Consider the following 25,930-nt stretch of genomic DNA (forward strand, 5'->3'; position numbering starts at 1 on the left):
CCCGATTGACAGGCGCGTCCAACCAATCATGGTCTGGTATTCAAATCTGGTTCCGCCTGTTTGTTCGTTTAAGCGCCGCCTCTATTGGGCGCCGTCGAGATCGTCAGCCCCATTTACTTTATATGGTCACGCACGGATTTGATTGACAGCAGACGCCACGCCCCTCTCGCGAGTTGCTCGGCTTCCTAATACTCGCCAGAGACGCGGCTAAAGCCCGATCAACTTGGCTGCTGCTGCTGCTGAAGCGCGGGCGAGTCAGCGGAAAGGCTACCTGGATTGTACAGAGCACAGGCGGCGATGCGGGATTAGGTGGCCCGGGCAAGCAGCGGAGAATTCGAGAATTTTGCGGGATTGCAATTTAACTGACACGACATTTTTTTAAGAAAAAAAAAAATTTCCCCTTCTTCATACTGTTCTGCTTTGCATTATTTATCATCATCATCATCAGATCTGCGCGCTTTCCTCAGGAGCGCGCGCGCATACGCGCCGGTCACGGATCTGAAGAGTTGTTGTTGACGTTGTTGTTTTCAACTGATTTTTTTTTTTTTTTTTTTTTTTGAAAAGCGGCTGCTATTTTCGGTTATCACGGGATCAACTTGTTTTTTTGTTTTTTTTAAACATGGACGTGCTGGCGAATTACAGTATATTTCAGGAACTCCAGCTCGTCCACGACACGGGCTACTTCTCCGCGATGCCGTCGCTGGAGGAGAACTGGCAGCAGGTGAGAGAGAGCGCGCGCGTGTGCGTTACTATGGCGCCGTGGTTACGGGGCTACGTACGTCTCGAGTGCGCGAGGCTGTACACACACCGAACGGTAAATACGCTCAGCTTCTGATGGCGTACTTTTCCCGACACGTTACTCAGCACTTCAGCCCAGAGGTTGGAATAATAACACACTCGTAAGTAGGGAAGAGAGAGAAAGTGAGAGAGAGAGAAGGAGAGAGAGAGAGAGATTCTAAATGAGTAACGTGACCTGAACTCAACTCGGCTAATCAGGTGGTGGAGCGCGAGCACCACGCGCGCGGGTTTCGATGTTTCCAAAACACAGCGCGCGCCTCTCCGTCTTTGTTAATAACCACTTTTTACGCTTTTCTTAAGTAAAAAAAAAGCGTTGCTGTGTGATTTAGAGATTTGCCCTGATCGTTTGAGGAGTAACTAACAAGAGACGAGTACTTAAATAAATGAATAAATAAATAAATAATGCATGCACATCTGTCAGACTGCTGTGTTTTTCCAGCTTGGCACAAATGCATACTCAAATGCACGCCGATCAGCATGCAAAAACACCTCAGTGAATCATGCATAATGTAGAAAAGTATCCAAAGTAGAATGGTGTGTTGCGTTTTTACCGGTGAGTCACCTCCTCATCATGCACTTTCTCTCTCTCGAGTGCATATACCACAGAGCGCACATGGTGAAAGTCTTAAACCAGCCTTCTTTTTGTGGTTATGTTTTTATGTGCTGTGCGTTTTAAATACCACCCCCTGCACGTGCATCCTCATTTGAAAATGCAGGAGTGATCAGGATCCTCTCTTAAAGTCATGCTTAACCCAAGATTCATAATTTGTGATCATTCATAATCATATAATGAGGGATAGAATTCATAACCTACTGTAGCACAGTTTGCTTTAAACTTAAAATAACATCTAGGATTTCCATTTAAATCTGCATGTACAAACACACATGTACTCAGACACCAGCACCAGCGTTCCAGTAAGGGTGAACCTTTACGACAATGATTAGTACACATCCTGGTCCCCTTCATCTGTCCATCCAAGGCCTGCATCACCTCACATCTTTGATATATCAAACAATAAATGGAGTAATCAGTAACTGTGATTTCCATGTAAGTTTGTGTTATGAGGTAAATTAATGGCATATGGGGTCAAAGTTTTTTTGCCTGCTGCCTTACATTAGTTTGTACATCAGAGCATCACTGGCTTTAGTGTGTGTCATGAAAAAATAAAACATTTTAGTTTCTGGTTTAAATTAAAAAAAAAAAAAAAGCAGGTGTGATATTTTATCAGAGATATGTTTATAAATGGCCCAGTACACCTGATGATTTACACTACCCGAGTTGAGGAAAAGGAAAAGAAGAGAAACAAGACATGCAGACATGTTTACACAGCAGTCAATCATATAAAGCATAAAAAGCGTTTAATAGCCTAGTGACGTCTCCAAAGGAAACGTTCAGCTATAACCCGTCTCTCCTGACATGTTCTTTTTTGACACTCCGGGCACATGCTGTTGGGTGAACATGTGATCTGGCTTAGTAGGAAAAGGGAAGCAGTATTTTGGCAGCGGGACAATAAAGCGTCACGTAATAGTGAGATAGTGAGGGGGAAGAAAAGGCCTTGCTTGGTTGACAGGTGCGTAAAAGAGGTGGCTGAATGGCAGCACTGTAAAAACTATCTGATGCTTTTACTGGCAGTGATGGGTTGATAGTGTGGCTTCAGATCTTCGAATGAGGGAAAATGTCCTTTAGCTTAGAAAAAACTCTTGTTCCAGGGCAAGTACAGCATGAATCAGACCCTAACAGGCACGATATGGGTGAATTAAATCTCGGTTGTATGGATGCGAAAAAGGCCAGGCAGCATGAAAGGGAGGGCAAGTGGGGACGAAGCACTGAACTCCTATGATAAAGTCCTCACTGGGCCTGACGTGCATCACATCCATTCCCCTAACGGGACCGGTGGCTGCTGGCACTAACCCCCCCCTCAAACTCCTTGAACAAAGACGCCATCTTTCACTGTCAGGAGAAGACAGGAAAGCAAAAGCAAGAGGCATTGAAAGACAGAACTAAGCAGCTCGGTGTAATTACAGCATGCTGGCTTCTTCTTTTTTTGCAATGAAGGTTGGGATTATTGCAGCAGTGACCCACAACGAAGGTTAATTCAAAGAGCGGCTGTTTGCTCAACAAGGGGGCCCCTGTTGTCTCTTGCTCCCCTCCCTTAGTAGCACCACCCAGAGGGGTCCTTTGAGCTCCACACTAGAGGCAGTCGGAGCAGGTGGAGAAGTCTGGGGAATCACTCTGTGGAGGTAAACAACACCATTAGAAGCAAGCATGGCAGTCTGGCCAATTAGCAAGGATCACCTGAGAGACTGATTGTGGGTGTGTGCATGTGTGCGTGAAAAGGAGGGGGGTGTTTGTTAGTTTGTGTCCATCTGTCTCATATGAGCCAGGAAGTCAGTATTGGTTTGTCTTCTTTAGATGACCATTGCATGTTTTTCCCATTGGCTGTCTTAAAAATGGGTCAGTCTGCATTATGCTGTCTTCCATGCCTGAGAGCTGCCTCATTTTTCTCTCAACTGGTTTGTTTCGAAATTTAAAGTTTTTTTTGTTGTTGTTTTAAAGTCATAGGTCTTTCAAAAAAACATTGCAGCATGTGGGTATGCATATCTCCATAAGTCCTGTTTGTCCTGAAAAATCCCAAGCAATAAGATGGTGATAGACATGAAACCTGGTGGCTCCACTGGTTTGACCGCCTGTTCCATTAACACCTTTCATAGGTGTGCCACAAAGGGGCTTGATTTGGCTAACAGGGTTACAAAGGTTCCAGATATAAACCTTGACTAGAGGCACATTCTTAAGATTTTTTTTATTGATGCAGGAAGGAACCACATTACTGCACATTTGTTAGAACTGGAGCATCTTGTAGCAGGGTCTTGTAACCCCAAGAAACAGGCCACAGACCGCCATCACAGGGCAAACACAGCACATGCCTTCATCTAGGGAGTTCTGTCGGTCCCATAGAAGCCAAGTTTGACAAGATAATGAATCACCCTGCATGCATATTCCGCTCTGCAGTTTTTCACATTTCACAGCCCAGTAACTCTCAGAACGGCGGCAGTGGAGTGGGGGGGAGCAAGCATAAGAGCATTCGATACCATTAAAAATACATTCAAATGGAGTTTGTCTGTGCTTTTGTGTTTCTGATGCTGTCATAAACCCCTCCACTCATCCTTTTTCTACTCTAGGGATCTCCCTTTATGTTATCCCTTGTAGGCTTGTGCCCAGACAGTGGCCTGCTTTATATTCTACTGTGCATTGAGTAGGATGTCTTCGTGGTCATGTTAAGATTGATCCAGCTGGAGGTGGCACTCATATTTTTGTCTGTAACAAGACGAAAACATTTTGCATAACTTTTCATGGGTTCACCTGGTTTGTCAGAGTGTCCATTGAGGCTACAGAGAATGTCCAAGTCCAAGCTTAGCTCCTTCTGACTCCTTCTAACTCTAGGATTAAAGCCAAAAGAGCTGCATTCTAGTGAGCTAGAGCTTGTCCAATACCCCCCCCCCCCATAATACAATATTATTATAATACCCAGGTGCCAATGCGGTTTGTATTGCAATTCTTTTAGTATCACGATTGTATTCAGATTTTTTTGGATTTGTTGCGCTGCCTGCCAACGGGTAAACATTTTACCACCTCAAATGCAAACATGTTTTGCAATTATTATGAAATAATTATAATTATACGATTTAAAATATACTATATAATTTTCAGCAAGTGTGACAACAGAGAAAAGAATTGCGATACGTAACTGAATAAATCCCCCCTCCCCATCTCTAATGGTTTCCTATGACTTCTGCATGAATTTCAGTATTCTTCAAGTTTTAGACTAAGACAAGTCTACACCCTGCTCATCTATTTCTGTATTCTTGTCAGCCTTGTATTTTACGGAGCCACCACGCCATCAGACTTTAAACCAGTTTTACCAGTCGCTGCTTTGAAGTGATAACATTCTTCATGCATTGACACTCAGGCATGTGGGGAAACGTGAGACTGGGATCACGTTTCAGCTGTCAGAAAACCATTTCGCCCAGTTAGTGCAGGTAGACAGGCCTGACTGCACTCTCACATCCATTCAGCTTTGACCTCAATGCCTCAAAAACACATGGGTCATAGAATATGGGTCATGGGTCGTGGAGAGGGCAGTGATGTCTTGTCTTTTTTTTTTAATGTAAGTTATTTTAGTCATAGCCAAAAATAAAGAATGTAAAGACTCTTTTTGGTTCAGCCCTTTGGTTTGAATGGACTATCATGAATCAGCATGAGCCAGACAGTGTTGAGTCACCCACTGGGATTTAACAGTATGATGTTATAAGCTATGCCATTGTACCAAGCAATTCAAGAATTCAGCTCTCTGCCACATAGCGGTAAGAACAAAAATCAACACAGCCTGGTTGGTGCTGTGGTTCCAATGGAAATCCATGCTCTTTTTTTTTTTTCTTTGCTTCATCCCATGTGTCTGAGAACTCAGCTGCTCACTAAAGTAGAGTATACAGTGTGATTCCAGCTGAAGCAAATCTCTCTCTCTCTCTCTTTCTCTCTCTCTAAGCCAACCTGGCTCGATCAGTCCAACTCTATATACAGCTGACTGTAATTAGACTCTGGCATGAGGCAACACTCTTTCATGAACACCAGGTCTTCTTTGAAGTAGAGTAACTCCACTTGCATGCTGGTGTTGTTTTCGAACAAGCATGTTGCTTGCATACTCTACTTTTTGCACAAGCTTGCAATTTTGCGACAACATGAAAACCTGCAAAAAAAGCTTAGTAATCAACAAGCAGCACCGAAAAGCATGAACGATGTTAGATAGAATTAACCCCGAAAATCCATTTAGTCAAAGAGAAGAAGAGTAGATTGTGCTTGAGTTGTACTTGATCATAACTCCTGAAGTTTGCACTGTCGTTCAAGGAGTGTGAAATTAGCTCTACGATCTGCTTTTAAAGGGACTACGAGACCTCACCCACACACAGTGATTGAAAGCTGTTTACCAAACATCAGTTACCATGAAATTTGCCAATTATGGTATAATTTATTCTCTCTGCTAGATGTAGATCAAAGTAGGTGTCAAATTGGCAATCTGTAGGTTGTCTTGCAATGAGGATTTCTAAATGAGAAACTGAGACAGTAATTAGAATTTCTAATGTAGAATGGACAAAAACAACCATTAAGATAGGTGTGTGTGTGTGTGTGTGTGTGTGTGTGTGTGTGTCTGTGACAGAGAGAGAGAGCTGAGTTAATTTTTAAGTAAAATATATTGAATCGTGTTATGGATTCAGTCACCGTAAATATCTAATATAAATGATAATAGAGGATTCGTGAAGTTTTGTAATCTCTTAATAGCTGACAAAAGCAGTGTTCACTGGTTTGTCTGAAAGTAAAATACTTCCATATTAAGGTCATAAGTGCTACAAAAACTATGGGCTGTCTCACAAGCCAGGTTAAATCTGTCTGCAATGCAATCAGCCATAACATTAGGTCCTACTGGTGCTTCCAGAACAGCTCTGACCAGTCAAGGCATGGACTCCACAAGTTCTCTGGAGGTGTGCTGTGATATCTGGCACCTTGACGTTAGCAACAGATCCGTTAACTACTCTTAGTTGTGAGGTGAGGCCTCCATGGATCAGATTTGTTTTGGCATTAGGGAATATTTTCCTTGATGGGCTGTACAGTTCTGGTGCCTGCTGTAAGTGCTTTTCGCCGTGGACACCGGACAGCATGAGCATTCCATCTGGTCTGGAGCTACTCTGCCCCATACACAGCAAGCTGTGATGCACTGTCTGTTCTAAAACTGTTTTGTTTTTTTTTGTTTTTCACAGCCAGCATCATTTTTATTTTTTTCGTAGCATTTGTCCTACTGTAGCACCACTGTGGGAAAAGACAAAATTAGTTAGCCTTTAGTTCCCATGTGCATTAATGAGCCATGGGCACTGTCACTGGTTCACCAGTTGTCTTTCCTTGGACCACTTTTGGTAGGTACTTTAGATAAATTCCGACCTACTCATGTAGCCAGCGCATTTTGGTGCCTGTCCAAGTCATTCAGCTCCTTACACTTGCTCATTTTTCCTTCCTGTAGCACATCACCTTGAATCACCCGTGCTATGGCTGATCAGTGTATATTAACGGACCACTACTAAAGTGGTAGCGCCAAGACAAACAGCTTTGAGACAGTATGTACATTTGCTCTTGGCTGGGGTATTTGGCCTACATTTAAAGGCAAAGGTAGGCATCTTTATTTATTTGTTTGACAGCTGCGATAATCCATAGGCTCACAGGAGAAGTTAGGGGTCTTTACCTTTTACGGTTTGCTCTAGCATTTCCAGTTCCAATAGCTCTAGCTTTTAAATACGCTTTTTTTAAAGCGTAGATATCCTCCATGGAAGCAGTTTACCCGGCCGCTCGAGCCCTTGTTGTCCGAGACGCTTCTTTTTTGCTTTTCTTATGAATACAAAGACGAGGGTCCTTCAGTGAGCGCTAATGACATCTGCCTTCATCCTTCTGACTCCAACCTCCTTCTGCCATGAAGCAGTACTGACCACCTAATTATCCCCTTGCCCATCAGAGGACTGATGGATTCGGCCTTGTTGTCAAAAGATCAAGAGATTTTCAGGGTCCGCATCTGAAAAAGGAGCGTTGGTTGAGAGGTAAGGTGGGGGTGGGTGTCTACTTCTTCCACTGCTTTTCAAGTGTCTGTTAACCCACAGAGAGGAGGAGAAATGAGGGAACGAAGGCGAGAAAGGAGAAAAAGACAGAGTACGGAAGGCATCTTTATGCATGAGGCCCGGCGTCCCCTCTGCCTGATGGAGAGGCAGCTTAGCCACTCAAGTGTTTGATTAACAGCTAGTGAGGAACCAGCCATTGTTCTCTAAGTACACATAGTGTTTAAAACATTCTAAAAAACAAGCGCGCTCACTGACTGACAGTTCCACGGCCTCAGTTTAGAAGACGACAAACCGATTCCAACTTTTTCGTCGAACTCATCCAGCCTACCATGTTTAGCATAGACCGGGAGTGAGTCGGTGATGAATAATAGATAACGATATTTTTGGTATTCCTAACCAGCTATAAGTAGCACGGCAGAATGTCAAAACAGTTGAAGAAAGAGGGAGTGAAGAAAGAGAGGGAGGGGAGTCATGCGAAGAAGTGAAGGGCATCTCAGCATGGAGGAGAGAGCTTATGTTTATTCAACTGCTGCTATGCTCGGGAGGGGTAGAAGAGCCTCCCACACTCTTTTCGTTTCAGACTCCGCTCGACCTGCTGGAAATTCCCTCCTTACATCCCGCTCGTTTAAAGCCATCCTCCAGGCATGAATGTGCCGAGAGAGAGAGAGAGAGAAAGAGAGAAAGAGCTTGGGATTGCTTTCACTTTGCCCTCTTGCTCATTTTGCACAGACGCGTATGACCTGGGAATGGAGGCGTGACTTATCAACCAGGTGGAAAATCACAATAGGAAACAAAGAACTTATTTTTTAAAAGTTTTTTTCTTTTTTTTTTTCTGCGCATGAAAAAAACAGAACTCACATTTAAACAAAAGCTCCTTCTCCTTGCTAAATCAAGATATTCCTCAGAGAGAGGAGAAACACAAAACATGGTTAACTGAATGTGACCTTGAAAAGAGATGGCCTGGAGGCCCGTGTGTGTGTGTTTGTACACGCATGTGCGCAACATGGCATGGCAGCAGATGTGTTTGTTTTGGTAGCAGAGAGGTATAGCGAGAAGGCATTAGACACCACACTGACTTCACGTTCAAACACAAACACTCGGGGACAACAGGTACTTTCCATCAAGGAGAAAATTACCTACAGGGATCCATCTGTATACTAAAATAGATGCTGAAAATGAAAGAAAAACCAAGTACCGGCCACGTGAATATGAAACTTGGATGCGTGACACGGAATTTAACATGCCGAAGGGTATTAGTTGGTTCGAAACCAAGAGGAAACATTTTTGACGTGGAACGTTTAATGGTTCACAACTTGAAAGAGCTGCAGCAAGATGATTTGCTTGTCCGAGCGTGTGTGTGTGTGTGTGTGTGTGTATGTGCGCGCGCATGCTGGATATTTGCATATGTTTGGTGTCTCTGTGTCCAGTGACTACATGACCTGGCTGCCGTCCAGAGTCCCATTGTGTTGCGCCTGGCCTGCTCAATTCCACCGATTTCTCTCTCTCGCTTATTCCAAGCTGCTGCTGCTGCAGGCAAGGTTGGCATGCATTACCCCATGCAGAGCTTCCTGCCTAACTATAACATGTCTGCCCACTAAAGAGATGGAGAGAAAATAAAAAGGGCAGATGCCCCCTTGGCACCCAGTCCTGCCACTCTCTAGTGGAGCTGAGTGATGCAGGCACAATACTCTGTGCTCTCATGAGCAATAACGCTCCATAGTGATTACAAAAGCAGCGTGCCACAGAGAGATGACTTTGAGCACAGTTTCGGCACGGGACTTCCCCTTTCTGTGTACACAAAGCAGACCTGACGGCGATGCTTACATCAAATTTCACATGTGGTTTCGCTGTTCAGGTTTGAGGCTCTAAAAGAGCTATATCACTTATAATGCTGTCTAGTACTCATGAAACCAAACCTATGCAGGGGTTCTTCTGTTCTAACCCCCTAAAGCTCTGATATTTTTCCCATTACCATGGCTACAGCTCCAGGTGATGACCACACAAGGCTCTGGCCAGGTAGCACAACCCAATAAAGCCTTGGCTGTGGATTTACTGTTCTCCCTCAGACTGCCTGCATGCTGCTCTGCTGTGAGACCCACCTGTTCCCCTCTGCTGGCACGATCCAGAAGACAAACGAGGGGCTCGGTATCCTCCACCGTGACCTCACATTCAAATTAAAGAGCAGCAACATGCCAGCAGATTTGACATTAACATCCCCCAGACAGGCTATAAAAATATGCAGCGTGAAAAGAAAAGAAGGGCACTTAAGCAGAACCATAAAATTTGATGAAAAGCCTTTTCTCTCCCGTCGAACAATTCAACGTTCTTTTTGTGCCTAAAAAGATCACCAAAGATATTTAGACATTTGAAATATTTAAAAGGAGACAAATGTTTGTGTGGCGGAGCTGCGGGGCGCACGAGAAACTCCCCAACCATTTATAAATCTTCTACGATGACGGCATTGATTCTTCTAAAGACTGAAACCAGTAAGGGCTTTTTGAGTCAGGGGGGCATGCATGCTCTACTCAGCCATTAGGGCTTGTGCATGGCACAGTTAAGTGGGTCACATGCAGAGTGTTGTCGACCTTGGGAATTCGTCCTTCTTGCCGAGGCGTTCATCCCCTCTTGTTTTTCACAGCAACGCCAAGACCTATTTTTCAAGAGGGCGGGGGGCGGGGGACAAAGCACCCCATTCAAATCGTCGTTACATTTACATGCATGCCGGTTGATAGAAGCTGGTTTGGGATTCATTTGCAAGATCGTTCACGGCGCGTCAGTGAGATTCTTTTAGCACACTCTGCTTCAGTCACCTGGCTAGGAGATGTATGATAATGTTCACACCATCTGGTGGAATCGCTTTAGAAACAGGACGGAGAGGTAATTATGATCTGGAAGCTACAGCCGGCGCATTGGTGGCAGGGCATGGAGTGCAAAGTCTGTCTCCTCTAAAAGGGAGCCTGCGCCAGTGCGTAGCTATGTGGGTCGCCAGCTATTTTAATCCGCGATGTTGCCGGGAATACCTGAGGGATCGACCAGGCTCTGTCAGAATGGGGGCTGATGGGGTGTGTGTATGTGTGTGAGTGGAGAAATTGCTTGTGCAGTCGAGAAAGGATGTGTGTGTGTGTGTGTGTGTAAGTGTAAGAGAGAGACTACTGAACGTTGATGGACCAGTATCGAGCACTTTTCCGTCTGTCAGGTTCAAGTAGCAGGGATTATGTGCTTTTAGGCAAATAGTGCTTCTCTGAGCTAGCCCTATAGTATCTAACTGGCCCTGTCCCATTCCCTTACAGAAGACTGACTAACTCACTCATACACACACATATCCTATACAAATGCTCGCTCTCTCTCTCTCTCTCTCTCTGGGTTTTTACAGACAGGTCAACAACTTAATTCTTTGCAGAGAGTGCGAGTGACTCATCTTCACTTAAATTCAGTATTCAGAATGAGATCACAGAATAACTCTATTGCTAAGCGTTGCCCTGGACTTCCACAGGACTCCATCCGCACTGTAGATTCCTGTAAATAAAGACAATGATGATGATAAAGTAATCTTTCTGACTGGTTCGAGCTTTGACTATTCTTCCTAGCAACCATGCGTCATCACATGCGACCTTTGCGACCTTGTAGCAGATCGATGAAAGCGTTCTAGGAGCGAATAAAGAGTTTAATGAGGGAGTGCGGCGAACGCTCCCCTCAACCCACCCGCCGAGCAGACAGGTGTGCTGGCAGCAGGGGCACCTGCCGAACCAGCCTGCCCTGACGTGGAGCACGATGACTTCAAAAAGCTCAGCTCCCAGTCTGGTGTTATTTATACACTAAACAGGTTGGGGCACCTCGGGTAAGCACGCTGACGCCAGAGGGGCAAAAAAACCTGAGCTCCACATGGTCAGCCACAGAGACACCGCTGACTCCCCCGGCCTACCTTCACAGTTCACTCTTGGCAAAGAGCTCTCTTTTTTGTGGCTTTCATTGTAGTCAGGAATTAATGGACTGCAAAGGCATTCATCAAGTCCCAGTTAGGTTTCCTTTTTATGTCTCTGTAGCAGTTGTGTCAGATGCTGGTAATTGGGTTCAAAGTGGCATCACTGTAAAAGGCTGCGTGGGAGTGAGTCAGAAGGGGCGGGGCCCTGGCCGTCTCAGGTGACCTCACTCTCGGCCTAACTACTCTGGGGTGGGTGTGAGCCGGGAAGGATGAGGTCATTCTTTGAGTCTGGAGGAGGGATTTGTATAGGCAGCTTTGTGTACACGAGTGTGAGCGCTTGCATGAGTAATAGAAACTAAGGGGGGAATACTTCTTTTAAGATTTCTTTCTTTTTTAGTATGGTACAAGTTGGGAATTTGCTTAGAAAGCCATGCGCTTTTGTGTGTGTGTATACAGTATGTGTGGATGTAGCAGAGACAGAGAGACACAATGGGTTTATTCACACTTTTCGCAGTGTATAAAAAAGGTGGCTTCACATCTACGCATTTGTGTAATCCCTGCTTGCAGGTTGTGGTTTTATAGAGGAGATTTTGTGTGTTGTTTCATGATAGCCATTCTCCCCCACCCACCCGCACTCGCTCCGTTTCAGTGCCTACTAGCTGAGTGGCAGGCATTTTGTCTGGTGTTTAAGAGATGAGATATGAGAAGAGGAAAGGAAAGGACACTGCATCGAGATTGAGACATCACAACAAAGCTGTGGCTCTCAGTTCGGTATTGCAAGCACGTAACAGCAGTAGGATCAGATCAGAGGAGGTATTTCTAAAGCAGTTATCTCCTTTGAGATGGCCCTGATACATGTGTTTTGTTTCTTCGAATCGGTTGGAAGATGGAGTTACAGCTGCTAGTCCACGTTTACTCTCTCGTACTGGCGTCTGACATTCGATCTACCTTATGAATGCGATTTGGGGTAACATACCAGTTGAAATAGCCGTTAGAATTTAGGTTTATACCACAATTTTCAGTATTTATGATAAACAACGGCCTCGTTGCTCCTGATAATATTTCATCAAAACACCTTGATTGTTTTTTTTTTCCAACGCCTTCAATTATCTCAAAGTGCCCATGTTTACCCATTCTTTGACCTAACCACTGGGGGAAAATAAGAGCACAGGAAAGAGCAAAGGAGTTTGTTGTCCCATAAAATATGAGCTGAGCGCACTTGGTGTAATTACCATTCTGCAAGATAATTATAAAGAGGACAGAGTCAGGGATGAAAAAGTCATTTACGTGCTCCTTAGCGAGCGACGGCAATTAACTGGGTTGCTTAACCTGGTGCTGAAAAATTGGGTTGGGCCAGGATCTCGTGCAGTTATCACACAAAACAGAACCCGCCAGGCCTCTCCTATCTCTCAGAGGTGAGCTCCTAAAAAGGGGGTCCGTGCAAGTTGTTTAATTTTTTCTTTAAGCGGCTTTGCAAAATCAACATTCCTCGTTTTGTTTTGGAGCCTTTCTTGCGTGAAAAATCCCTATAGCACGAAAGCTTTTCAGCGCTGCTGCTATAAGACTTGCTGAGGCCCTGAATATGGGAACGACAAGAGGTGGGGGTGAGGTGGGGGGCTCAGATACTTGTTATCTTAACTGCCTTTGTCCATCACTTCTGGCTAATCTGGACTCATAAATTGGATTGGTTATAGTCATCTACGCCCTTCTTCAAACCCTTCTCTCATCTTAAAGGTCCCATATTTTATTCTTGTTTTAAAAAAGTGTCAGAGCTCCCTAAAATTTGTGTGTGTGCGTGTGGTAATGCTCCAGAAGAAATACCCTTTAGATGATTCACATTGTTAACTGTTATTTTACTTCCCAGCTAAATGCACCATTTCAGAGTCTATGTGAATGAGCTACAGCTAAGCCAGAGGACAGCAGAGCTGAGCCAGGGAGGATATCTTCTTATCTGATGTCATAATAGGCATTTGGTCAAATTGGCTTGTGTAAATTCTGGCTGTTACAAAAAAATGGAACAAGGGAAAAAGCAGGGAATGGATGTGAATGTCTAAAAATCTCAAAAATTTTATTTTTGCGTAATAGCTCCCTCATGCTTTCAATGGTTCACAGCGGTGCACCTCTGGAATGTGCCAGACAAGTTTTGGTGTGTGTTCGTTCTTATCTGTATAAAAGTAATCAGGGCATGAGGCGAAAGCTATAGCATAGCCTGTATTCATAGCTCCAAGTCAAGTTACAGACACGCTCTTTGGAGCTAGTACAGGCCCCTGCGTCATACCTGTACAACATCCAAAATTCTCAGCCTACACAAAGTCACAGAGTCTTTGAGTTAGATAAAACAGGAAACAAACTCAGATAGATGGAATGTGTTTCCTCTCTGTTAGGGCCTCCTTGTCACTGCGGTCACACACACTCTCTCAGTTGGTCACATCCTGTAGTTGGATACAAAGGACCATCCAGAATTTATACACCGTGACTCAGATGAGCAGCAGGATAGGATCACTTGTAAGGCTTCATGCTTCAATAAAATAGTCTTAAGGAAATGCATTTACAAAAAAAAGACCCCATTGGTGTTAATTAAAGTATCCATAAATTCAGTTCATTTGGCACAGAATGAGATGTCTCCCCATAGTCGTTGTTCCCCCCCCGCCGCCACTTTATTGTCAGAGGCTTTGCCCCCAAGGATGCGTGACACGCAGGCTATTGTGTTTGCCTTTAGCAAGGAAAAGGAAGCAGGAATTCCTGACTGACTGGCCCCACAGTGGTTGGGGTAACAGGGATTTCTTCCATAGCTTAATAGGACTAAAGGCAATACGATAAAAAGGGCTGGCAGGGCGAAATGACGTGTCAGGTATCTGAACCTGCGTTGCTGTGACATAACTGAGCAAGGAAGCGCTGCCCACCGATCCTTATGCTTGGGTAATTTTAGCCTCTCTCCATGTGGCTTCCCGCTCATAATGCAGAAGGTCGAAAGTGCAGAGGTATCTGTTGGACAGCTGCCCAGAAAAGGTACAGTAAAAATTGTTCTCAAACGGATATAACAGATTTACTTCAGTAATGCTTAAATTTCCAAAAAGACGTGTTTCAACGACTTGTTCGAAGCGTCAAAACTAATTCAGCTAACTGCGGCAGATGCTATAATACAGTTTCTGTATCTGAAACCGCCTCCCTTCAAAGAACTTAGCCTGATAGTCAGATGACGTGCCTGTGCCCGTGTCAATGTAACATGAGCTCGCCGCACAATCCCCAAAGGACTATGCATCTTATGAGACAAAAAGCCCTAGTCAGCCCCCGCCTTCAGTTCTTTGTTGCCCATCTCCTTTTGTCTCGCCACACTCTCTCCTCTTGTTCTCTTTTGTCTTCTAGCGTTGTATCCCCCCCACGCCTGATCTCTTTGCAGTGAGTAATGAAGATTAGCCTACACAATGGGAACCCCCCCACCATGCTTGCACACTTACTCATACACAACACAAAGCTACAAACACACCACTATCCCTTACTTAGTCTCCCGAATCTTATAACAAGCTGTTAACCCCACTTAAAAGTGTCCCCTCTCAATCGGCTTGTGACGGCGAATAATCCTGCTCGAGCGATGTAATGTAAATCGCTGTATCCTGATTAGATTACCCCAGTGCCACGAGCCAGCGGCCATTAGTCGACCCATACACAGATAAACAGCAGCTCGTCCCCTAAATCCAGTTAAAGGAAGACAGGGACCCATTCTTCGTGGCTAAGTCTGCTCTGCCTGCTTAGCTTGAGTGCTGTCTTGCTGGCATTGTTGGTATGATTATCCTGCGTTTAGTGTCCAAATCTTCACGTTGTTGTACCCTCTTGCTGTGTCATCAGCTGCATTTCTTTTGGTTTGTTTGTCAGATAGAGCTAATATTAGACCAGACACGGTACAGGGAATCAAATGTCTTGATAATCATTTGCTCCGAATCCAGCAGCGCCTTTCTTACTCACTCCTTTCATTCACAAGCCATTATACTAATTCGTCCCTGTGACTCAGTTTGCCCCGAAGAATGTAATCTGGTCGAAAGCAATAACCAGTTCATGTTTGAATGGTTTCTAAGAAACGACTGAATGTTCAACCTAGTCTTTATTTCTTTTTTTTTTTTGTCCAAATGAGATGTATTTATCAGTTAAACTGTTTCGTTGTTAATCCACTTTGGTGCCACAACTGGTAAACAGTTTTACCAAAAAAAGTTCTTCTGTTCCTCTTCCCCCTCCCTCATGTTGAGTTTGTTTAACTGAACGTTAAAGGGACCTGTGTTGGTCCGGGACCTGATCAAGGGGACGTTGTTTCTTTTATAAACATTTGCGATAAAACAAACAAGTGCAGGGTTTTCGTGCCTTGCGCGCCTTTCGCGAGACCTCCCGACGTGCTCACTGTCTAAATCAGTGTTTGTAAAATTTAGTAAAATGGGATTTTATGGCGAGACAAGCGTATTTATTCATTGGCTGCAGCTGTGGAACGTCAAGCTTACAGTCTCCTTGTGTGCCTGGAGAGAGAAGTTGGCAGAAGCGCTTCTCCAGTGGCAGTGCCATTGCCCGTTTATTCCTTAGAAACCCCATCACTCCTCACTTCAATTAAGGGGTAATAAGTTATAATAATCATTAGCGGTGCCAACCCTGTCTAGACAGGGATTATGTTGGTGGTCCATTAAGGCTGGTTGAAAATATGAAATAATGAAAATCGAATTTGCACATCTACTGACTTTTCAGTGAGTTAGCCCTTTTGACCTCAGTCTCGTATCAATCTATTAACGTACCCTGTGATATTAATAGGCTTATCGCAGGGCACAAATGAGTTGAGAAACATATCGTCCATGCCTAAGTGTGCACCGAACATGATTTGTACAACATATAGAGCAGTTAGATACTAATCAAGCATTTTTTTCTTTCCAGGTCATCTCTGAGTTCCTTTATTGAGAGCTCACAGTGTGTAGGTACATATAAGGGATCATTCTTACCACAAAGGGTGTTTGGTCTACATAACGTCTGCTAATTACTACGTATGGCCACAGTGACAACTATGCCTTCTTTGGGAATATAGAAAGATGAGTCACATCAACGTGAGTAAACGAGTCTAAGGTGTAACAAAGTCCTTCCAGGACTGTTCATGAAGAGGAGACGATTTCTTCGGCCAGGGCATCGGCACTTTAGCACCGGGATGAGACAAGGCGTTTTCTTCTTCTTAGGTGGCAATCTCCAGACTGCCTCGGGAAAGCTCACGTCATAATAAACCTGTCTAGGTTATGTCATGAACCTGAACAGAGACTCTAATGCTCTGCCAAGGGCTGTCAGCTCACATCAGCTCATACACACGCCTCTGTCTAATGAATATTTTCTTGTCTGATTTCAGGGTAGAATTATCTGACAAAGGGAGCTTTTTTTTAACAGAAAGTTTCTTTTATTGCGTCAGGAAGCTTGAAGAAATTATAATTGGGAACTGAATAAAATGTGCAGGGTATTTTAGGTGTGAAATAAGTGAATAGTCAGTTCCACCTGATCAGCTCTGATCCTCAGGAGATCATGGAAGCAGGAAGGGAATAGGCAAAGCCTGAACAGACAACAAGCAAACGCAGTCAAATTTTATGAATAATTTGTTGGGATATCCTAACATACACCCAGAAGACCCAAAATAAATTCTAACCATTTCCATCACACTTCTATGATCCTTTTGAAAGAAAAAAAAAACCTCAACAATGTGTCTGCAGAGGAAATAGCTTCAGGGCTTGTTGTGCTCATCTAAGGCTGAGCCTCTGTCTGGATTTCCGCTCGTCTCCCAGTAGAGCTGGCCGTTGTTCACTAGCCACAGACCCAGAAGAGGAAGAGGAAGCGAGAGATGGAGTTCAGCCACTGCAGTGCCAAAGACGACCAGTCTAGCAGCACAGCTTTAGGCACAGGAAGGAGAATAGAGGTTACACAAAGGATGAGGACACGATTAAACAATGAATTTGTCATGAACTGGTAAATTCGTATTACACCACGAGCATGCAATTAGCTTTTTTAGAAGAGGGTAAATATTGATACAGATTAATGAGTGTGTTGAATTTTGCATAATCGTGAACCTAAAGCCAGTTTTCACCCTTTAAAGAAAAGCAGTTTAGGAAGATCACGTTTATTCTGTGCCACTACCTTCTTTCTAAGTAACTTTCATTGCATTTTCAATGCTACCTTGAGGATGTGCCGCTCCATTTCCCAAGGAATTCAGAGTCCTTGGTGAACATCTGGCACCAGCACTGCGATCAGGTGCAAAACCCAAGGAACATCAGGAATATGACACTAATCATTAGCCTAATTGGCATTACGTTATTAAACTCGATTATGTCACGCAGACTGATATCACACACACACAATCATGGTATACTTTATATAGAATTAAGTCATTCTTTACTTCCCATGCATGAGATATTATATTAAATTATATGCTTGTGTACTGTTTTTATCTTCTTTGAAATATATCCTGTTTTATTACTGTGTACTGTTTTATTTTTCTTTGTAATATATTGTATTTAGTCAGCTGGTCAGATTGCAGTTAAAGTAAACTTTGCAGCAAATGTTAAGTAAAAATAAAAGTCTGTTAAACTTTAAGTATTATTGATTGCTTTATATTTTCATACATCTCGCTATACCGCTTATCCTTTGTTAAGGATTTGCAGGGGCCTGGACCCTATCCTAAGACATTTAAGGCATGAGGCGAGGTACACCCTGGACAGGGCGCCAATCTATTGAAGGGCACATACACACACACTACAGGCAATTTGGGAACGGCAATTAACCTAATCTGCATGTCTTTGTATTGAGGGAGGAAACCGGAGTACCCGGAGGAACCCCACCAAGCATGGGGAGACCATGCAAACTTAACACACACAGACCCAGGTGGGAATCAAGCCCTCGAACCTGAAGGTGCGAGGCTACAGGGGTGCTTCATTTTCACTCAATTAGATTTTACTATTAATTTCTGTCAGATCTTAAAAATGACTTAATGATCCAGAGCTTCTCATTACGCATGATAGTAATTACATAGCCATGAACGTCTATGTTTTGGAAGCCAGACAGTGTCCCATATGGGGAAAAAGGAAAAAAAAAACGAAAGTGTGTCAAGAACAGGAGACCTGCCACATATAAGCAGCTTGGGTGTGGAGACTAATGGGCAGCATGTATTGATTTTCTGTTTTCTACTAAGCCTACACATAGAAGGTCAGAGTTACTTTGTCTCTTGGCTCAGTAAAGTGGAAAGAAAACCAAACCAGTCTTAGCACAAGAAGAGGTCCAGTAGTTAATTCCCTATGGTTTGTACGGTGCAGTACAGTGCAAAAGTCTTGAGCCAGCTCTTATTTCTCATTTCAAATCAAACTAAATTATGTCAGTTAAAAAAAAGTTTTACTGTGACAGGCTGCAAAGTAACTAAAGATACCATTTAAAAAGTGGTTGTTTACGTTATTTAATTCAATTAAATTTTATTTGTATAGCGCTTTTAACAATTGACATTGTTGCAAAGCAGCTTTACACAATCAAAATAATTATTCAAGTTTGTATGAGATGTGAACGTGTATGAATCAAGATGATAAGACCCTGATGAGCAAGCCGGCTAAAGTGGCAAGAAAAAACTCCCTGAGATGCTAATAGGAAGAAACCTTGAGAGGAACCAGACTCAACAGGGAATCTATTCTCATTTGGGTGACTGGATAGCAGGGATTGATCTGCAACATACTGGGTAGACTGGAAGTTCAGCATAACAGGAGATTTGTTTAAATTGAGTCCAGTTCGTTATTGGAGGTTCAGGCAGACTGTAGGAAACTCCAGTCCTGAACTATTGAATGACTGAAGTCACAGGTCCTCAGAGAACAGTGGTCTGCATCAGCCGAGGACAGGACCATCGTCGTGGAAAAGTGGAACTGTCCCCAGTCACCACTCGCATGCCAGGCAGACCAAACAGGGCATCCATGCAACCAGAAGCAGGACACCAGGATGAGTCAGACAGCTCCAGGGGGCAGAGGGGGTCTGGATCACTGGCAGCTCAGGAGCAACATGTATAGCTTGACAGAGAGACAGGTAGAGGGAAAGAGAGAGAGAGGAGTAAAGTGAGAAGAGGAGAGCAAAAGAGAAGGAGAGATGACTGTATGGTCACAATCAAACAATGTATAATGTGAATGTATATTTAGTGCAGAGTGCAAACAGGGAGTCCGGCCGTATGGCAATATATTTCTTATCGTGGCAATATTTCTGAGGTGAAAGAATGCTATCCTGGTAACAGTATCTACATGTGCTTCAAATGAAAGGCTGGGATCTATAATCACACTTCTGAGACTGAGGTCTTTCACTCTTGCACTTGATAGAACAGAAAGGCCATTTAATGTTACAGTTTGATCAGAAAGCTTACTTCAAGCTGCTTGTGGTCCTATGACTAGAACTTCTGTCTTATCAGGATTAGGCAGAAGGAAGTTAATTAATATCTCTTATGTCCTGCACACATTGCTCAACTTTAGTAAGCTGTTTTTTCTCATCTGGTTTTGCTGACACGTATAACTGTGTGTCATCAGCATAACAAGGAAAGCTAATACGAATTATGTTGCCCAGGGGAAGCATGTAAAGAGAAAAACGCAGTGGGCCTAAAACTGAACCCTGTGGAACACCAAACTCCGCTTTAGAACATGCAGAATGATCACCATTTAAATCTACAAACTGATAACGATCAGTCAAATAGGATCTGAACCACGAGAGGGCCGTTCCCTTAATTCCTACTACATTTTCTAACCTATAAAGAAGAATACTATGATCAATAGTGTCAAAAGCTGCACTGAGTAACACAAGTATAGTGACGCAACCCTGACTGATACAGTTCCTTTCTGCCATTCCTATGTAGATATGAACATAGTTGCTGTGCTGCTATCTTTTCCAGAATCTTAGAGATAAAAAAGAGGTTTGATATCGGCCTGTAATTGGACAGCTGACAAGGGTCAAGGTCAGGTTTCTTAATTAGCGGTTTAATAACTGCTAATTTAAAGGATTTGGGAACATACCCACTGCTGAGTGAAAAGTTAATAATTTTCAACAAGGGTTATTGCTGGTACTATCTGCTTGAAAATAATGTGTTGGTATAGGATCTAATACACAGGTTTACCTTAACCTCATCAGCAACCTCATTTCCCCTCTCGGCTGTTCCAACCACTCAACATTCAGCATCACCAGTATAATCACCGGCCTGATCATCTGTCATCATCCACACCTCTTTTTCACTGGGTAATGCCTTAAATTAGAGGCTTTTTTATGCTTGAATGATTCATAGATCACTGTGTGGCTTAACAAACAAAACACATTCTTTGTAAATTGCTTAGGTACAGAGACTGGACGAAATCAGATTCGAAAAGGTCTTTCAGGAAGCCTGGAAAACTATTTCTCCTGTCTGTTACAACGTCAAGGTCACATTCATTGGCATTGTAAGCCCTTGGATTTTCAGTTTTCCAGTTTGTGTTAGCTGCCTGCCTCAAGAGCTGTAGGAGTAGCTTTTGCAGTTAGACACAAGGGATTTAACTATCGCCTGGTATCCTGGCAACCACAACAATAATGATACGCATATGTAAATGCAGGACTTGTGTGGCACACAGTTGGCCTCTTTTCTTTTTTTTCTTTCCCCTCCGAGAAATCAAGTGCACAGTTTCCACCAGAGGAGAGATTCCCAAAGAAACCTGGCGCCGGGAAAATGGCACCAACAGGGCAGAGAGAGCCCCAAGGACTGTCTGCAGTCGGGCATCGCTCACTGTGTGTTCGGCCTGCTAAGTGTAATCTGTCTGTTGTGAGAAACAGGCTTTTATTTCTCTTTTTTTCTACTCTCATAGGATAAGGTTTGGTACTGATCACCTAGCTGTCCAGGTCAGATTTATCCTCTGTCCTGCATGAATATATTCGCACATGCTAGAAGATCATGCAGGATATTTATTTATTTTTTATTTTTTTATTTTTTTACAACAGAGCCTCTTCTCGTTGCTCTCCGGAATATCGATTCAGAACATCCGAGCAAAATGCTTAATTTTTTCCGACAACACAGCTTGCATTTTAGACAGCAAGGTAGAAAAACAAGGCATTCGCACCAGGCAGTTATTATCACGTCATCCAGGAAAGTGCAGTGGAACAAGATATGGTTCTTATCAACAGACTTTAAAAGGATTTTATAAAATAATCGAAGCATGTCCTGTGCCTTAAAATCATTTGTCTTGTTTGCATTTTATTGGCTCTGCACTGATGACATTGTGTGTGTGGTGATTTTTGGTGGACAAAATGTCAGAGGGCACAACCCAGTATGAATGAGCCAGCATATGTGTGTGCGCGTGTGTTTGCGCAGCCTCTGCCTCGGTGGCCATAAGCCAAATGAAACGGGATTAAATTATCCGTCCAAATTAAAAGAGCATATCTGGGCTGTCCCAACTAACAGCTGTTAGCATTTTTCTTCCACATGGATCGCCTACATTCATTTATTTTATGGCCCATGTTTATTAGGCCGAGCATGGTGAGGACGGAGCGGAGTGGAGCGGAGTGGAGTGGAGTGGAGAGAGGACGGTTAGTGCCCAGGTGCTAATTGACTCGCTGCGCTATTGTGTCCGCATGTGTGTGTTCTATGTTGAGGAGGAGGAGGGGGGGACAGTATGGCTACTGTACCGAGCGGGAGGGAGGGGGTGACGTTGGGGGTGACCCAGGTGCAGAACCAGGCAGAAAGGAGGGCCATTACACAGCAGGAGAGTCTGAGTGGACTCACTCCATCATACGCTGCTCATTAAAATTTCATAAGGGGCGAGAACGAGGAAAAGCGTCCGGACAGCAGTGTACCCAGAGCTGAAGTAAGTTTAAACACTGAGCACTGTCAAGGCATCAGTCACAGTTGTTCGTCCTTAGGTGCGAACTGCATGCCTTGTGTTATGGAGTTGTCAGCTCCACAAGCCGTTTGTTGTTTAAAATGTTGTAGTTTAGTGTTGGCGACGGCTGCCAGAAAGGATCAGGTGATTGGTTTTGCATGTGAGCATGTAAAAAAAAAGTAATAAAAAAATAAAATGCAATAAAGGTGCTGAAAACCCCTTTGTAAGACAGCGGTTGCGAACAAGTGAGTCTTTCATTTAGAAGCCTTTCTTTGATGCAGGGTATTGCAAGCAAGATCAAAAAGAATCGCTCGGGCCACTCAGCAGCGTACCAGGTCGACGCATGTTGACTTTTCACATAAGTGCCTTTCAATTTATTTGTTCATTAACCATTTTATTGGAACACTTTTTCATGCTTTTGTTGGGTCTTTTGTTAGAAAACCGGCTGTTAGATACGCCAGTTCATTGGTTTTATGGCCACTTTTCAATAGGGCAACCAAAAGAACTCACACACACACCCCCGTACCTAAATAAATAGGCTCACACAGTTAGTCAAACACACACATGGACAGTAAATCATGAAATGCCCTCTGCTTCATGGTGTAACTGTATCTTCTAAATGTCAGGATTCCTGGGGCTTCCAACCAGGGGGATGGGCAGATGATGGTGAATGGAGCAAGGCACACTCAGGTCTCAGGCTGTGTGTGTGTTTGTGTTGTCTTACTCACACTCCACATTGCTACTGTCTGAACAACAGTCTAAAAGTGCCAGCCTTGGCCTTTGGGGTCCTACCACCCAGCCAAAGAGCCAAGCAAATCCATAAAATCCTATCCATGACAGCATGTGCCTAAGATTACTGTGATGTTCATCCCGTGGCGGTGATGATGGTTTAAATGTCACTGGGACAGATAGGATCTACCTCTGACAGAATGTGTGTGGCTGACTAGCTTCCTCTCTCTCTCTCTCTCTCTCTCTCTCTTTCTCTCTCTCACTGTCTTTCTGCGACCCAAGGGGTAGTCTGTCATGGTTGTGCAGCAGAGATTCAAAACGCATGCTGCAATTGATGATAAGCATCTGTCAGTTTGCGCAATGACTTTCCCAGTGTTCCTCAGTAATTGTCATGTCGTTACAGAGGTAATGGTGCAGCAGCCGCCACAGGCTCCTCAGTCCCAATATATATTATCACGATACCCAGGTGCCGATTCGATTAATATCACAATTTTATAAATATCCTAATTCAGTATTGAATTTTTTTCCCCAATCTTGTTACAATTTTAAAGCAATTAAACCTTTTAAAGTCGATGTAAGTGTGTGTAATGAGTGTGTTTGAGATGTATGAGAGTTTGAAGAAAAAGGTTGATCGGAGCTCTTTTAACTTGTGCAAATTTTGCTGATGTAGAGCCATAAAAATGCATTTCTGTTGCACCAAAGCGAATGCACTCAGCACAGAAACAGTTAAGCTTGTGGCTGAATGGTCATGGCAAACAGCCAAATTTCGTGACTGGCTAATCGACTAGTGCATCTGTATTATAAATGTTATAAATCATTTAAAAATTAATTTCGGAGCCTATGCGGCAATACATGAATCGGCACACAAAAGAATTGTAATTTTAAAGAATGATTGATTTTTTCCACCTATCTCTTATATATACTGTTATATATATGATGTTTGCACATTTGTTGATGGTCTAAGTATTTCCGAAACTGCTGATCTGCTGGGATTTTCACATACAACCATCTCTAGGGTTTACGAAGAGTGGTCTGGAAAAGAGAAAATATCCAGTGAGGGACAGTTCTCTTTGCGAAATTGCCTTGTTGATGCCAGAGGTCAGAGGAGAATGGCCAGACTGGTTTGAGCTGACAAAAAGGCAACAGCAATTCAAACATCTTGTTATAATCGAGGTATGCCGAAGAGCATCTCTGAACACACAGCACGCAGCTGAGAACAGGGAACTGAGGCTACAATTACCATAGGCTCACCAAAATTGGACAACATAAGTTTTTAAAAAACGTTGCCTGTCGAGTCTCGATTTCTGCTGCAATATTTAGACATTAGGGTCGGAATTCGTCATAAACATCATGAAAGCATGAATCCGGCCTGCCTTCTGTCAGTTCAGTCTGGTGGTGGTGGTGGTGGCATAAAGGTGTGGGGGGAGATTTTCTTGGGACACTTTGAGCAGTTTAGTACCACATCAGGTATAAAAGCCACAGCCTACTTGAGCATTGTTGCTGACCATGTCCAACTGATTTCTTGAGCATGACGATGAGTTCACTGTACTCACATGGCCTCCAAAGTCACCAGTTCTCAATCCAGTAGAGCGCCTTTCAATCATGATTCTGCGGCTGACAAATCTGCATGAACTGCGTGATGCTATCATGTCCATGGAGCAAAATCTCCAAGGCATGTTTCCAGCACCTTGTTGATTTTATGCCACAATACATTAAGGCAGTTCCGAAGGCAAAAGGAGGTCCTTTTTCCCTAAACGAAATAAATGGTAGACAGAAAACAGAGCAAAAGCCTTCCTTAAACATATCAAGGACAGACTCGCAATTTTACAGAAGAGCGGTTATGATCAGTGAAATGTAAGGGTGGTAATAGCTGTAGTGGATAGACTGAAGCCACGGGTTATCGTTCTGGGCGCTGCAGGGGACAGCAAAGACGGCATATCGTAGACAGATTTCGTCAACGCGGCTCATTGAAAACGACACCATTTCCATGTAGAATCACAGCGCGAGCTGGATAGCAAATCGCCTCGCCCCCCCACTTCAGCCTCCATGGAGTAAGCGTTTAAAAAAAAATAAACCTCCCAAGCGATAGACGTTTTTTTTTTTTCTTTCTTTCTTTTTTTTATTCTAATGGCAATAAAAATCAAGGGTTAGTTTTTAGTTACTGCTCCATTTTACTCACACAAACATGTACATGATGCAAGAGTACACACACTTGGGCTTCCCATCAGCAAATTAGCTGAATAAAGAGCCTCTCTTCGCCGGGTCGTTTGAGTGGCTAATTAGTCATCAACGCATGCTGTGGAGGCTGAGAGAGAGATAGAGAGAAAGAGAGAGAGATCAGCGTTTCATCACGAGGTAGAGCTTCAAACAGCATCTGATGAAAGCCAAATCGCTTTAATTAAAACCTATTTGTATTTAGGGGGAAAAATATAGTTTCAATCCAAGGATACAGGGAGTAAAGGCGGGGGGGGGACCGTTTTGGTAGATGCAGGCGGAGATGTAAAAGTATTCGTTTTAGATAATGTGCTGACTTTATTACACGCAGGGAACGGAGACAGTGAGAGGAACCGGCTCCGAGATTGGCCGTAATTTTCTCTTTGTGTCTAGTTTGGACCCGAGCCGTGTTAGCTAATAGCAGTTTGGCGTTCCCCCCTCCTTGCTTTCTTTCTCTCTCTCTCTCTCTCTCTCTCTCTTTCTCTCTCTGTCTTTCTCTCTCTCTCTCTCTCTCTCTCTCTCTCTCGCTGGCTCTTTGTGTGATAACGCCTCTTAGCACCACATCTATTATTGATGGAGCTCAGTGTTGCAGGTGCAGCAAAGAAAAGTATAACGCTCGTCTGTTCACTTTAGCAGATATCAGACTCAATTAATACAAACCTACGACTTTGTCTTTGATAGGAACACTGACGAGCGAGATCTAAGCAGGAGATCCAATTTGATCTTTCCTTCATTATTCACCCTCCAAATTCCCATG

At 43.6% G+C, this 25,930-nt stretch overlaps 1 protein-coding gene across 1 annotated transcript in view; it reads left to right on the plus strand.

Annotated features, from left to right (window-relative positions):
• The first annotated feature begins 203 nt into the window (after positions 1-203).
• The window catches only part of klf7b (Kruppel-like factor 7b), a 36,949-nt gene continuing 11,222 nt past the window's right edge, over positions 204-25,930 (plus strand). Inside the window, exon 1 of the mRNA XM_053497410.1 lies at positions 204-721. Coding sequence (XP_053353385.1) covers positions 620-721 — 102 coding nt within the window. The 5' untranslated portion in view covers positions 204-619. The remainder of the gene's footprint in view (positions 722-25,930) is intronic.

This window comes from Clarias gariepinus, chromosome 5 (assembly GCF_024256425.1).
Source record: "Clarias gariepinus isolate MV-2021 ecotype Netherlands chromosome 5, CGAR_prim_01v2, whole genome shotgun sequence".
NCBI classification, from domain to species: domain Eukaryota; kingdom Metazoa; phylum Chordata; class Actinopteri; order Siluriformes; family Clariidae; genus Clarias; species Clarias gariepinus.